General features: G+C 35.4%; 1 protein-coding gene and 1 long non-coding RNA gene across 5 annotated transcripts; one reads left to right on the top strand and one right to left on the bottom strand.

The window, feature by feature from the left end:
* Window positions 1-4,944: 4,944 nt before the first annotated feature.
* Window positions 4,945-13,695, bottom strand: LOC108120375 (prolyl 4-hydroxylase subunit alpha-1). Of its 3 annotated transcripts, none has more exons than XM_070279976.1 (10): window positions 13,476-13,695; window positions 13,139-13,423; window positions 12,261-13,080; window positions 12,041-12,206; window positions 11,508-11,986; window positions 11,163-11,293; window positions 10,908-11,107; window positions 10,318-10,841; window positions 10,116-10,263; window positions 4,945-5,051 (listed from the first exon to the last, which is right to left on the bottom strand). In XM_070279976.1, the coding sequence occupies exons 6-10, from the start codon at window positions 11,246-11,248 to the stop codon at window positions 4,960-4,962; spliced, it is 1,050 nt and encodes a 349-aa protein (XP_070136077.1). In that variant the 5' UTR covers window positions 11,249-11,293; window positions 11,508-11,986; window positions 12,041-12,206; window positions 12,261-13,080; window positions 13,139-13,423; window positions 13,476-13,695; the 3' UTR covers window positions 4,945-4,959. The 3 variants fall into 3 exon arrangements, with proteins under 3 accessions (XP_070136077.1, XP_043069887.2, XP_070136076.1); XM_043213952.2 differs by having other exon boundaries at window positions 11,163-11,453; XM_070279975.1 differs by lacking the exon at window positions 4,945-5,051 and adding an exon at window positions 9,944-10,050 and having other exon boundaries at window positions 11,163-11,453.
* On the top strand, window positions 7,418-9,866 carry LOC138926301 (uncharacterized). 2 transcript variants are annotated; one of them, XR_011442775.1, is made up of 4 exons: window positions 7,418-8,205; window positions 8,308-8,874; window positions 8,938-9,053; window positions 9,148-9,866. It is a non-coding gene; the product is annotated as an uncharacterized lncRNA (long non-coding RNA). The 2 variants fall into 2 exon arrangements; XR_011442774.1 differs by having other exon boundaries at window positions 8,938-9,866.
* Window positions 13,696-14,981: the final 1,286 nt, after the last annotated feature.

Raw genomic sequence — 14,981 nt, forward strand, 5'->3', positions numbered from 1 at the left:
CACACTCCTTTAACCCTCATAATTTTTCATTTACCATTTGATTTTACCGAAAGGTTTATTGCCATTTTGAGGGTTTACTAGTACTGCGTGTTTCCCAGTTTATCCCACTAAAAAAAATTAATGAAGTTCTCAAAATAATGTTGGTTTTTCCTCCTAAATAACTAAGAGATTTCTTATGAATTTATATATTTAAGAAGTTATTATATTAGGTTCTTCAAGGCCCATGGACTAAGGAAAACTTTTCTTTAGTGTAGATGATTCCATCACTTTGTATTTTCATTTCAGAAGGTAAACGCACTTCTCAGCTATTGGAAATTAAAATGCCAATTCTGGAGTTATTTTGTATTGGTGTTACTCAGTAATTATTTTCTTATTAAAATTCTAAAAATTAATTAAATCCATAATATCCTCACCTTCTTAAATGGATGATCTATCAAAGATCAACATCTTTCAAGAAAATTATACCAATATTTTATTAAAACAAGTTCAAAATTCATGAGAAATTCCATTTTAATCAATTATCTTTTGAATTTTATTGCCAACTTTGGTACAAAGAAAAATTTCATAAGCCACATATTTGTAGCCTAAAAAAACTCATAAATACACTCTCTTCCCGCGCTGGAAACTCCCCAAAGCTTTTTGGCTTAAAATGTTAATTGGACGCTGAAATGTTAAATTAGTAAAAAGCAAACTGGGGCCATAACAGACGAGGGGTCTGCGAAAAAAATGCCAGAAAAATGTAAACCTCTGCCCAAGTTCCCCCAGAATGGTTATGAAAAATGTCAGTTGGATGGCAGCCAAACGGGGCAAGGCGGTGAGGAGCTAGACAACTTCCGGGGCCATAAGCAAGGGGCGCCCACAACTCTCATTTTATTATGCATAAATTATGAAATTACGCAGAAAATAAATAAAAGTAAAGCGTCACCCAGTTTTATGCCCTGCTGGCAGGCTCGTTCCATGTCTAGGCCAAGATTCATGTGGGTCCTTACAGTCAGATATGACATTTTTAGCATTTTCTAATGTAATTTTAAGATTTAATATTAAAATTAGCTTAATATATTTGTTATTGATCTGACGTAATCGTAATTATTACACCAAACATTTTACATATTTCCTGCTAAACCGCTTAATTACAAAACAGTTTTTAAAAAGGGTACAAAGGTGAGCATCACTGACCACAGGAGTCCTGCCACTTGGCGGAAAAAAAGAATTATTAAGCCATTTACGTGCCGTTGTTTTAATTTGCTGCATTTTGCGATTTCAACTGTGATTTTGAGTGATGGCCTAGAGGGCGGGATCCCAGGATACTCCAGGGCAGGTGGGGTTAAGCGCCTGTCAGCCATGTGCCAGTTGCGATGGCTGTAAACCAGTTGCAAGTCATCGAGTGGCTTTTGGCCGAATTAAACTGACCATGTCCAGGGCCAGGGCAAATTTAATTGATTGAGGGCGGAGATTGTTTGCAGAAATTACAATGCGGTGTAGCGAAATGCGCAGAGGTATGTGGTTAAGACCACGAATCAAAGGACTCCAAATCAATGTGGACCTAATGTGTGGCAACCTAATCGAGGTTCGCTTTGGGGTTAATCCTAGTCATACCAAGAACTTGCACCTGCAATTTATAATCAATCGAAAAGCAAACACTTAATGGGAAAATGTGCGACTTTAAGGTGTCATAAAAGGTGAAAAGAACAGCGTCATCACATCAATGAAAATTAAATTCAAACAATTTCAATTTGATTTTACCACAGTCCTTCTGTCGGGCCGGCACAGGCTGCTGAACGTGCGAATCGTAAATGAATTTTACGATTGATCGAATTTTCCAATTTAATGAGAGAATAAAATACACAAAAAGCCGTCCGTCAGACTAAAAACGACGACGAGAGTTGTATTAATGAAAAGGTACACGAGAGGAAGCCAGGTCTTACAGGATTAAGGATTTATTAAGGAATGCATTTGGAAGGAAGCTTGCAGAAAAGCAAGTCGGAAATGGGATGAAGACGATGCTTCTTCGCTGAAACTCAAGATAAAGTAATCAATGATTTTTTTATACGCAAAAAATGCAAAAGCAACGTTAAATGAATAGCTAAAGTGATTTACAATGAGCTAAAAAAAAATAGATGCTGATGAGGAACAAAAAAATAAGAGGGAAAAGATGGAGCCAAAAGTTTGAAGGTGCTTCTGAAATTAATGATTAAGATTCACAGAAGCTTTAATGAAGGCGAGGATTTATTCAACGTTTTTTATTCAACAAAAAATTTATGGAAATTTCAAAAAGGTATATTTGAAACCGAAATGCTGAGAACAAGAGATTCTTACTGATTGCATGCATTATTCAATGGATAGATAAAAAAAAAACGGTTGAATTACAAAATCTTTTCAGCTGCTGATTCACATTGTATTCGCTTTGCATCCAAACAACAGTCTGCACAATAATTAAACATCCAACCGAAAGTGCAGACAACTTTATAAGCTTTATGAGCAACAAAGATAGAGCAGCTGCAGATGGTTGGCCACTCATATGAAATGCATTTCAATTAAGTGTAATAAATTAAGTATAAATCCAGCACAGACTATCTAACCATTTGGTCTTACTTAGTTCACCCACTCTGACTACATACATACAGCCCCCTTTCGGAATGACCCCAAAAATGTTGCATAATTAATTAGCCAAGCATATGGTGTGGCAGGAGAACAAGGTCAACACCCACACTCGTTGCACATACAAAGACTGCAAATTATGCTGAATATAAGTTGAAAATAGTTTTTAATGAATATGTTTGTTGAAGGCATACCCTACATTTTGAAATAACTGAGTTTTTGAGAATTTCATTAAGGGAAAGTGCTTAGAAAAAGTTATTAATTAGTGAGAGATATATTTTTAAATTAACATTATATTATTGAGTCTCAAAACACTCCTGTATATCCTGTATTCTACGACATGCATTTTGCTTACAAAACTCTCGAGTTCCTTAAAGAGTTCTGAAAGGAATTTCATCCTTGCCATTCGCGTTCGCACAAGTGGCGCCTCCCATTGATGTGGCATCCACCCATCTGGCTGCCATCTAGCAGTTGTCAAACAAGTCGACTCTCACAAGTGACTCAATCGCTGACTGACACCGGACTAAATTCTAAAGCATTTTAATTGCTGTCTCGACTGGCGATAGCCCAGCCAGGCTTTAGTTTAGCGTTGGCTTTAGCTTTGGCTCTGGCTTTGCCTTTGGCTTTTAAAAAGGGCATAAATATGTTGACCTTGCACTCAGTCAGTTAGAAAGTGAAAAGCGAAAGGGGCGCCGGCTGAAAGGCGAATTTGCATAATTTGCATACTGAGCGGAAGTGGGAAAGGGTAAAGGGTGGCGATGCAATTGCACTCAAACGAACCTTAGAATTTAGTTTTTGGTAGAGCTTGCTGACAAATTGTAGCCTTAGTACCTCAAATCCCAGACATGTACCAAGCAAACCACTGGTTTTTAGCCTTATTTTCTGTTTAACACACCTCACAGTTTATGAAGCGTTACCCTGCACGGAAAATATACATAACTTTCTTTTTTATTTACTTTCTTTATATATTAAGATATTTTATTTATTAAAAAGGCTTCATATCATATTTTTTGGAATAATTGAAAGATTTTTTTATTTTATTATTTTTTTGACAGATTTTTCTCTTAGTGCTAGTACTAAAAAAAAGTGCGAAAAAGTAAAAGGACGAAGGCAACGACAATGTTGTCGACACTTTTGACGACTTTTGCCATTGAGACAGCCAAAGTTTTTATGGCAATTTTGCAGCAGAGCCAGACACTTGAAGTGGGCGTTAGTGTCCTATATTGTTTTTTTTATTTCTGTAAGTTGCATGAATTTTTACATACAACAAAGTTACACATTTTCGTTCCTTGCACATTTTCATCATAGGCTCGACATGAATGGATGGGGAAAGTTGTTTTCTTTTTGTTAAAATACATGAATAAAATACAACTTCAAGTAGCTAGCCCTAAATGCATTTTAACTTTTGTTAAATTAAGTTTACAATATTTAAAGTTGTGGAAGATTCAAGTGACCAAATTAAGGACCTTGAACAACTATGTAATTCAGATCTTAATTACCGTTTTTATGGAATTCTTTCACTGCAAGGTTCTTCTACTTCCTGGCATCATGACTCTCACTTGCAGTGTGTGAAAATACGTAAAAAAAAACAAACTATCAAAAGGTCAATCCTTAGACAGGACATTCTGTTTCCCTGTGTCAACTCCAAAATGGAGCCATGAAAAAAACACAGAATTTCAACACACTGAGATGGCAGAGAAGGAAATCAAACCGAATGCACAGATTTCATCCAGCTCAATTTTGCAGGATTTACCGGATCGCCTGGATTTTCAGCATGGACAGGTGTCCTGTGCTCTGTTGCCGCATCCATTAGACGACCCTTAGCTGAGCTTTTAAGCAGCATGCCCGGCAGGAATCCAAGGATGAGAATGATTTCTACCTTCTCGTTCTCATCCTCATCCTCATCCTCGTCGACGTCGTCATTCAGCTTACAGTTTGAAATTTTTATGACTCCTGAACTCCTGTAGGGAATTTCAAAGGTAGAGGTGTGACTATGGGTCGATAGTCAATATAGTCTATCCATCCATCCTTCTGTCCACCTTTGGGCATCTGTACATCCGGTTGATTGGTCGGCAAAGCCAGACTTTTGGTTTCACACTGGGCGAGACAAATAACATTTTTACAGTCGGTGTTTGATTTGATTTTGAGTGCAAGCCTGATGGATGGGGGATTGGTTTGACTTTTGGTCTTTGCCCCATCGCGTGTGACATCAGCGGTGTCCTGAAACTCCTGAAAGTCGAAAAGTCGCCGCTTTATGTGCAACTTTGTTGCGTCCGAACACTCAATTTTTCTTTCCACTGGCAATCCTTTTAACGAAACACAGTAGCGATGTGGCGTTCGGTCACCCTCCCAGCATCAGACTTAATTAAGTTTTGGTCCCTTCTCCGCCGCCCAAAGGATGCTCCTGGTGCTCCACACTGCGGCATTGTTTGCATGACAGCCAAATGACCAAGCTGCGAATAAAAGCAAACAAAATAGAAAAATAAATAAAAGCTTGAAAGTTGAAAATGTGCAACAAAGAATAATAGGATATTTTTAGACTAGTGTCATCTCCTAAAAACAATGAGAGGACTCTTGACTTGATTAATTATTAAAACTAAAATTAAATTCTATTAAAGTCTTTTTACTAAATATCCAAACATCTCCAAACTCATGATGAAACCCCTAGCCAAATTAGGGGAAAACAATTGCCAGGCAAGTGAGACACAACTCGGTTAAACAATTCCCGTCTGCTGCTCACTTTAAGCACCTTCTAATTGCCTTTGTTAATTTGCGAGCATATTTCATTGGGGAGCTTGGTTTAAATTGCACAGAATGGAGCAAGGGGGTGTGAAAAAAAAATGGTGGCAGAAACCAAAAACCTAAACCAGAGACAGAGACCGGTGCTGCAGAGCCAGAAGGCGGACAATGAAGCGTGAAAAGCGGAAACGGAAATTAAGTGACTGCAGCGAGACTGACCAGCACCGGACCCAGAGTCCAGCACGGCTCCAGGACTCTCTGGATCCGGTGGCAGGACCACGGCTGTCTCACTATTGCCGCATCACAAGCCCATTGTCCAGTGTCCTTTTGTCGGCTCGGTTGGCGTGGACACAACGGCAATGTTGGGGCGGTTTCTTTGGGGAGCTTTACTGTACCGTCCGCCCTGCGTTTGACTGCTGCAAATTGCATGAGATGCCAGAGCTGTTTGTTTATTTTTTTTTTATGGAGTGGGTGAGCCACTTGAGCGAGCTGAAGATGTGTTTAAAAATGGGACTTTAAATGGAGAGCTTATAAATAAATTCAAATTTTAATTAAATGGACTTATTTGCACATTTTTATTAACTGTACCCCTTTAGAATATTTAAACTATAGTATCTGAAAACTATTTCACAATTTAAGCAATTAAAATCCAGGTTTCGCCACACTACCCATGGCCAGACATTTATTGCGGATTCGCGTGGAAAATTGCCAAAAAAAGGATAAAATAGAAACAGATAGATGAAAGAGTCAACTAACAGCAATTCCTCTTTTGGCCACTTTCTAATTAGCTTGTGGTTTTCAAATAAAAGAGAGAAAGTGGGGCGTGAAATGGTCAATTGGATAACATTGAACACTAAAAGCTAGCATATTAATTTAAAGCTTAAACCAATATAAAAGAATTGGTTTAATATTAAGATTATGGGTAAATCAGAGCTAATGTATGTATAAGAAAAATATACAGTGACTTATCTTAATTATTAAGTATACATACATATCTAAGCAACAGAATTGCAAACCTCTTTTCAACTTAACATTTTAAATAATTTCTTCAGACAGCAATGAAATTGTTCCTTAGCCATGGCTATAATAGCAGTGTTATATGTATGTCTGGTGGAGTGTGTGCTTTATGGTCTACGGGCTAGAGTACATTTCTCACGGGGGACAAACTCAAGTGTCACAACACGTAAGTCAACACGTGGAAATTGGATTATTAGAGCGGCGCGTGTGTGCACAATAGCAGACGAGTATCCTGGGCAAATTGGACCTGGACTTGGAAGTGCTCCAGGAGGACGAAGACGAGGACCAGGACGACCAATGTCGATTGGGTAACCAACGAGGCACAAAACAAGCATTCGAGGAATGCGAACGCATTTAAAATTCAGCAGACAGAAGAAGTCCAGGACTGTGCAGCCTTGGAATGCGCTTTAAGAGGCATCCATAATTCAATGGTCTCTCCGTAAAGGATCTCAGCTTGGACAACAAGCAGAACAGCTAAATTATACGGACACTTGATGCTTTTATTAACAAAACATATTTAGAATTTAAATAATTTATTAGAATATATTTTATCTACAGTTTCTAAGCTTTAAAATGAGTATTTTTAGTCAAATATTTACCATTATTTATCACAATCTGGTAGAGTATTTCAAGCCCTCGTACTAGCCATAAAAATGACCTAAACCTCAAGACTCAAGGCCAGACTATGGTCATTCCTTTTATTGTCCCGACAACAAGTGCAAAATATGGCACAGCCAGCGCCGACCAACTTTAATTTTAAACTTTAAGGCAAGTTCTCCAGAGGCTGAGCCTGTCAGATCGCATATCGCAAATCGATTTTTCCTTCTCGGTTATGTTTTGGTTATAAATTACAAAACGAAATGACACGTCGTCCTTCGTCAAAAGTCGCCGGCGCTTAATAAATCCTGTGCAATTTGCGCCAGGCCATTTTTTGCACTCTGCGCCCTCCGTTCGCCTCATTAAAATCGTTACGCCTCTAATACCAGGGCCTTCTGATAATAATTCAAATACGGCGGCACATTAGTTCCACCATTTTGAGCAGCCAGTGTACAATAAACGATGGTCCAACAGGTTGTGACAAGTGGATTTGGCCAAGATGAAAGCCGAAGGCCGAAGGCTGAACACTAAACACGCTCCTGCAATTCACAGACACTTCATAAATGTCTAGGAAAGTTATTAAATGGACATTTCATTTGAGGGAAATGATTGATAGTGAATATACAGAGAGAAAAATATTGGGAAGTTAAATAAACAAGATCTAATATATAACATATATTGATATTTTAATAATATAATTTTAGGACCTACTTTATTTTAAAGCCTAAAAAAAGACATCATGAAATTCAAATTAAACAAGTTTATTTTTTAAAAAAAATTCTTTTAATAGCCATATAAATGTTTATTTTACAAAAATATACAAATTATTTTAAAGCCTAAAAAAAGACATCATGAAATTCAAATTAAACAAGTTTATTGTTTAAAAAAAATTCTTTTAATAGCCATATAAATGTTTATTTTACAAAAATATACAAATTAAATGAATCTTTATTTTTATCCTTTGAAAATGCCTATTTTTCCCGTGTAAACCAAGAATCGGAAAAAATAAGCCCATAAAACGTTTTCGGCAAATGCTCATCAAGTAGCCATACAATAAATAATAGAACAGTCAGAAACATTTGATGGAAAACCATAAAATTGCAGCTCGCCCAAAAATGATGGAAAAAAGCAGCCAAGAAATATACACCCAGAGCTCATTCAAATTGTTGCCATGTTCACATAAAGAGCAGACAAAAGACATAAAGTAAATGAAGCGCCGCACACAAAATTCAGACATGAGATGAGTAGTATTTGGTATGTAGTATGTAGTATAGTATGTCGTATGTATTTTGGCCCAAAATGAATCCTAGACGATGTGACGAGTATTTTCATTCTATTTCCATTTGAACATTCTAGTAACTCCGATGCCATTCATTCAAAGGCGAGGGCAGAGCCACAGTCGAAATCGAAATCAATTGTTACACACAATGAAAACAGTTTTCCTTCGCAATAAATGAGAAACCACACATACTAGGAGATGCATATATTTAGCACTTGGAAAAATAAGTAGCTATAATACAAATTTAAATATGAAAAAATAGTAAAATCTGAGGCCTAAAAAGGGCTGTTATCCTATAGTTCCTGTTTGCCTACATCTTTTCTTATTAAAGATCATAAATTGTACATTTTATTATCCTTAACAAAGACATATTTTTCATTGTGTTGAATTCTACTGAAACCGAATCCTGCTTTAATATAAAAATAATCATTTAAACAAGATGCCAGGACCCAATCTACCAGGTTCTTCTGCCTGACAGGAGTGGAACAAAGGCCTGGATAGTTGAAGAGAATTGTTTGTGATGACTGACTGGCAAGTTGTCGAGATAAGGTTTTAACATCAATCGCGACTTGACAGACTTTGGCAATACTTAACCTTGAAAGGTTCGCCTACAAAAAGGTTATCATGTGTCTGGATTGTGTGAGGTACATGACATGACAATTGAGCCTGATTTTGTGTTTAAATAAATTAATTTTCAATGTTCATAGGTGAACATGTTGTGGCTGCCGAAGGTTATAGGTCTAATTCCAAGAAATTACAAATGAAATGTTTGTTTTCATCAACTTTCAATTCGAGATACTTAATTACATTCTTTAGTGATTTGGTAAATGAGTTCCTCTTTGTAAACGTAACATTCTGCACATCTCTGTCAGAATCTAAATAGACAATAAAGACATCTAACCAACCGAATTCTTTAGCCTCAAAGCCATGAATACCGTGCGTGCAAGACAACCAGCTGGAAGGGGAAAAATTTTAATACGCGTATGAATGAATGAAAATGCTGAAAATAAAATTCAAAGGCTGTATGCCACACGCACACAGAACGGCAATCAAAAGCCCGGCACAGAGATGAAAATTAATTTTTGGCAGGCCTTAGACATGATAATGCCACGGCTTACAACCTACTCTATATTCGTGAGTCGGCGAATGAGTATCTGGTATTTCGACTGTAAACAAATGCCAAATTGACGACTCGTCAAATGTAAGTTATTAGCATAAATTGGTTTTTAATGCCAAAGATTGTGCAGCTGGAGCATCATAATTCGAATATGATTATCACATACTTGTGCATTTGATTTTCCATGGTCTGGCAGATATATCTCAGTTCGGGCAGGATCCCAAAGTGATTTGTTTACTCAAGGGGAATTGATTGCAGACAAAGACAAAAACGCATCGGTCTGGAGGTCCAAGGATACCAGTTCAAAATCCCTTATCCGTCCAGACAGAGAGGTTGTACATATAAATTCCATCCATCTATCGGATAGACGCCCTCTGGCGCAAAACAGCAAGTGTAAATTTGCCATTTTTATGGTTTAAGTGTCGCGTCATTATAATTCAGTAGAAAATGTATGGCGTTCAGGACATTCCGATTGTTTATGGGAGACACATTAAATGTTCGTTTTCGGCAGAAGGACCGACCATATGTTTGCTTTAGAAAATATATCACCCAAAAAGCAATCAAGATAAAATAACATGAAAAACAACTGGCGCACTTGATGAAGCTGATAAAAATTGAAAAAGTAAACACTTTCTTTATCAAGATTTAATGTGAATTTAATTTATATTTTATAGAGTTTTTTAATACAACCTCTTCATAGCCACTGAAAATAGTAAACAAAAAAAGTAATTATACTATAAACTATTTTAAATAATCACATAAACTTACACCACATATTTCCCACGAGAAGTGGACACTGATGATGCCAAACTCTTTTTTCAGAATTCAACCATAACAGCATTGTTCCCATCTTCGGTTTAAATTTAATATTTAATGAGGGAAAAATGGTTTCTCCACCTTGTTCAATATTGTTCAACTGAAGATAAGAAATAATTAAAAAATAAATTACTAGTTTAAAACCGATGCATACAAATATTAAAACATTGGCTTTATGGTCCTTTTTAGATATTTCTCTATCATCAGGATTGTAGTTTCCAGATATGCCATAATTGATGACTTCAAGGACCTCACTTCCTTTTTTATCCAGTCCACTAGTATCCCTAATTCTTTTATTAATAATGTTGACTATATTACGGGTAGAACTTCTGAGTTCGGCGATTTTGCAACTGCAGTTCCAAGACAAGTTTTCATCGCGTTTCAATTCAGGTCTGGACACCATTTTCAGGGCTTCTATTTCATTTTTAGTAAGAAAGTTTGGATAGTACCTCAGATTTATTGCTTGAGACAATTTTAATTTTTGTTTTACTGAAATTTTAGGATATTCCTTTGTACAAATGGCTTTCTGGAGCTGATACATCTTCTCATTCTCCTTGGTAAATTCTGGTTGCTTTTTATCTAAATGGCTTAATTTAAGTAATTGAGTTTTTATGTAATTATGATTAGGTTGCAAAGTTAAAACCTCATTGGCATATTCCTTTGCTTTTGAATAACGTCCTAAAATTCAAAGTAACGTTTTATAAATCTAACCACAAATTTCAATATTTTCCACATTAAACCCACCAAGATCCTTATTTGCTTCAACCAATAACTCTAAAATATTGGCCAATTTAAAAATTTTTATGTCCAGTTCCTTGGGACGTGGATGGCCTTTGAAATAAATCAAGGCTAGTCGGAACCATTGTTCCGATTGGCCGAAATGCTTTAGCAATTGGTTTAATAGACCCATAATAAGACACTCATCTGCACTCCAGTTTTTAACGCTGGAAAAAGTAGGATTTATATATAAACTAAATAAATGAGTAATAATTTTCTTACTTGTATGATTTGCCATTTAATATTCCCCGCGTCATATTAAAGGCATCCAAATCGTAAACGACTTGAATTTTATAAATTGCTGCCATGGATTCTTCAAAGTCCGTCGATGTGGGAAGTCTTTCTAATAATTCCTGGGAACGAAAAATCTCATCGGAACCCAATTCTTTTCGAAACAACATTAGATACTGATGCCAATCGTTGTGCATATGGCGCAGAAATTTAAACCAAACTATTATATTTTCTTTATTTTCCATCACAGAATTAAATATATACTCCGTATACTTTATGGCCCTGTGGTTATCAATTAAATAACATTAAAAGTTTAGTTTAAAATTTATCACTTACCTTTTAATAGAAAGATAGTGTTCAGCTAATTTATTTTTATAGTTTTTTAAATTTTTTACATGAATTTCTTGTAATTTTAAAAGTGATAATTGGGATTCTAGGGATATGGCAAAGTCATGAGAGGTGTAAATGTTATTATCCTGGGCCTTATATTGCAAAAACATATTTGCAAGAAAAATTAAAAAACTAAACAGTATTCTACGCATTTTTATATGAAACTGAAATAGAACGTTACAGTTATTAAGATATTAGTTAGTTAAGGTTGACTAAATAAATTTTTTTAGTCCATGGTAAATTATAAGCATAATTCTAATTTTTTTACAAAAGTGCACTTAAATAGTAATAATATACAATAATATAATTACAAATATTTCCGAAAAGAAGTTTTTTATTAAATGATTACATTTATTTATTTCAAAAATCCTTGGGACATTTTCTTATAAACATTTGCGCTTTTTCCCGCAGCCATTTGGTGGCAACTAAAATTAAAATCAATGTAATAACCAATATTTTAACATTTCCTAAAAACTTACTCCATTTATCTCCCATTAGAACAGGACAAGATGCATGAAAAACTCGTGAATCAGTAGATCCGTTCAAAAATAAATTATACCAGACCATCAGAGAACCTTTTTGGGTGGAAACTTTTAAATTTAAATTCGGAAAAACAGTTTCGCCGCCTTGCTCAACATTGCTTAACTAAAACAAAAAATAATTAGTGAAATATTTTACAAATTTTCTATAAATGCGTACATAAAACAACGCTGTAATCACACGATTTCCTGGAATCCAAAATTCACCTTCAGTTGTGGTTGTAAAATCCTGATGCTCAACCAAATGTCCTCCAATGCCGTAGTTACTAATCTGCAGCATCTCGGAGTCTTTTACACTTAATCCTGTGGCATCTGTTATACGATTATTTAATTTTTCAAGCAAAGAGTGATCGGAATCGTATAGTCGCATGGATTTACAAGTGCGAAGATTGGAAAAATCATCAAGAATATAATAATTTTCAGTATATAACTGGCTTCGTTTCAAATATGGAGTTGTTAGGTTTTTCAACAAGGAGATTTCCATCTCGTTGATTAAATTATGATAAATACTTATAGAAGGATCTAGAAATACCTCTTCCATTTTTATAGGTGCCAGCTTCAAAAAGGCAGAATTTTTCAAGTATCGACATTTTAAGTGGACATGAGGATATTCCTTGCGGCAAGCTGTTTTAAATATAGGTTTAACAGGCCTAAATGGCTCGATGACCTTAGGGTTTTCAATTAAAGCTTTAACTTGGTCCATTTGATCTTTCCAATAATTCGAATGTAATTCAAGAGAAGCTCCTTTTTTTGCATATTCCAAAGCTGCGTCATAGCGTCCAGAACTTTTTGCTGATTTCATCAGCAATATCAAGACAAACCGATAAGGAATGCCTAGAACTTCAAATTGTTTTGGTATTGAGTGCTGGTAGTACTTTTCTAGGGCCAGTTGAAACCAGATTTCCGCATTTTCGAAGTTTTCATCCAAATAATAGATAGTTCCAACCATTAAGCATTCCAAAGAGCTCCATTTTTTGGATCTATAAATGTATTAAATATTTAATGTTTTTATGTTATGTTATGTTTTTCGAGTCTTACCTGTATTGTTTTCCTCTCAGTAAACCTCCTGACATCTTAGCAGGATCAAGATCGTATGTTGATTGAAGTCTATATATTGCATATAGAGATTCCATATAATCGGTACGTGTCGGCATTCTGGGACGTAAGCTATGAGCCTTGGCCATCTCCCTTCGGCCGATTTTTTCTTTTAGAAAATTAAGCCATTTTTTTCCATCATAATACAAATGTCGTGTTAGTTTAAACAATTTAAAAGTATTCGATGATTCTTGGCGTTCTAAAAGATGCTCAATTTGCTTGATGCCTCTGAAAATATATTATTTTGTAAATGCAAATATATTTTAAATCTTATACTTACAGTTCTATATATTTTAAACGATTTTCCAAAACCCCTGAATAGTTTTTAAGATTTTCTACTGCCTGTTTCTTGAGTTCCAATAGGGGAACCATGTGTATGTGAGACAGGGCATAATCATAAGAAATTTGACTAGGTTCCTCAACCCCTAAAATAAGTTTACAATAAACTAAGAAAAATATAAAAACACCACGTTGAATCATGGCAAAAAGTAACTGCAAAGTAAGAAAAGTTCAAAATAAAATCTAAAATCTAAAAATTTTCCACACTTAAATATATTTGTTACGCATTAAATATTTGATACAGACAGCCAAACCAAAATACTTCCTATTTTAGTTTATAGTTTTACTTCTGAAAGCTTAAAATATGCGGTTTAAATTTACAATTTATTTAACACTACTATTTTTATGGAAAGTAAAAATGGAAGTTGTTTCTGATGGCACTCTTTCGATAGTTTCCCTGAAAAATTTGGTAGATATGGAGAATATTTTAATCGGCGACCTAGAAAACTTTTAAAGGTGAAATATGAAGTTATTAATTAATTTTGTCAGTTTTCTCAAGGAAGTTCAAGCCAAACGAGAAATCTCTAAGAAAAATCCCGAAGAGTTTGTATCGCATCCTTTGAATGGATATTCTCTAATTCGTCGTCTTCATGAGATTGGTCCTACATCGAGGCGTACATGTCGAGAGTATTGGGCGAAAGCTATCTGGAAAATATTAAATACATTTTAGACACGAATTTTGTCACAGAAAAGGACATGAACAATGCCATTAATGGAATTTTTTCAATCCAATTACACTATGCTCTAGAAAACACGGATATAGCTAGAGGATTTTTGCTGGGCAGGCAATATAAGTAAAGTATTGATGATTAGTCATAAAATGAAAAATTAACATTTATTTTTTTTGATAAAGTGCCAGACTAAATACATTGGAATGCATGGTTATGGCCGACTATTCTACACATACTGGACAAGAGCAGTCTTCTATAAATTGGCATAAGGCAGCTTTGCAACAATATGATGAATTGGAACACGGCCAAGAATTTCAGGAGGTTTTCAATTTTACGTTACCAATGTTATACATAAGTTATACAAACTCCTTGTTAGTCAAAGGTAGGCCATAACTTTTAATATAGTCATAATGATACATGATGCTTCTCAAAAGGACTTCGCAGAGCCAGTTTAGATCTTATTCGAGGAGTTTCCGATTCTGACGTTAGACTTTGGCATCTTCATCGCGATCTTGAAAGACTACTTACGGCTTATGGGCCCGATGCAATCGTAAGTTGTAACATTTTAAAAAACTACTGTCTAAATTTTTCTATTCCGTGTAGTATCTCTATCCGCCACTTACCAGTGTCCAATTGAGCTGTATGGGCCAATCAAAACAATCAAAAACATTAAAATCCGAACAAAAATGTTTCTACGAACGAAAACGGACTGCCTTCCTAACAATTGCTCCTCTCAAAACGGAAATATTAAGTATAGATCCTTATATAGCAAAACG

This window comes from Drosophila bipectinata, chromosome 3L, assembly GCF_030179905.1.
Source record: "Drosophila bipectinata strain 14024-0381.07 chromosome 3L, DbipHiC1v2, whole genome shotgun sequence".
Classification (NCBI taxonomy): Eukaryota; Metazoa; Arthropoda; class Insecta; order Diptera; family Drosophilidae; genus Drosophila; species Drosophila bipectinata.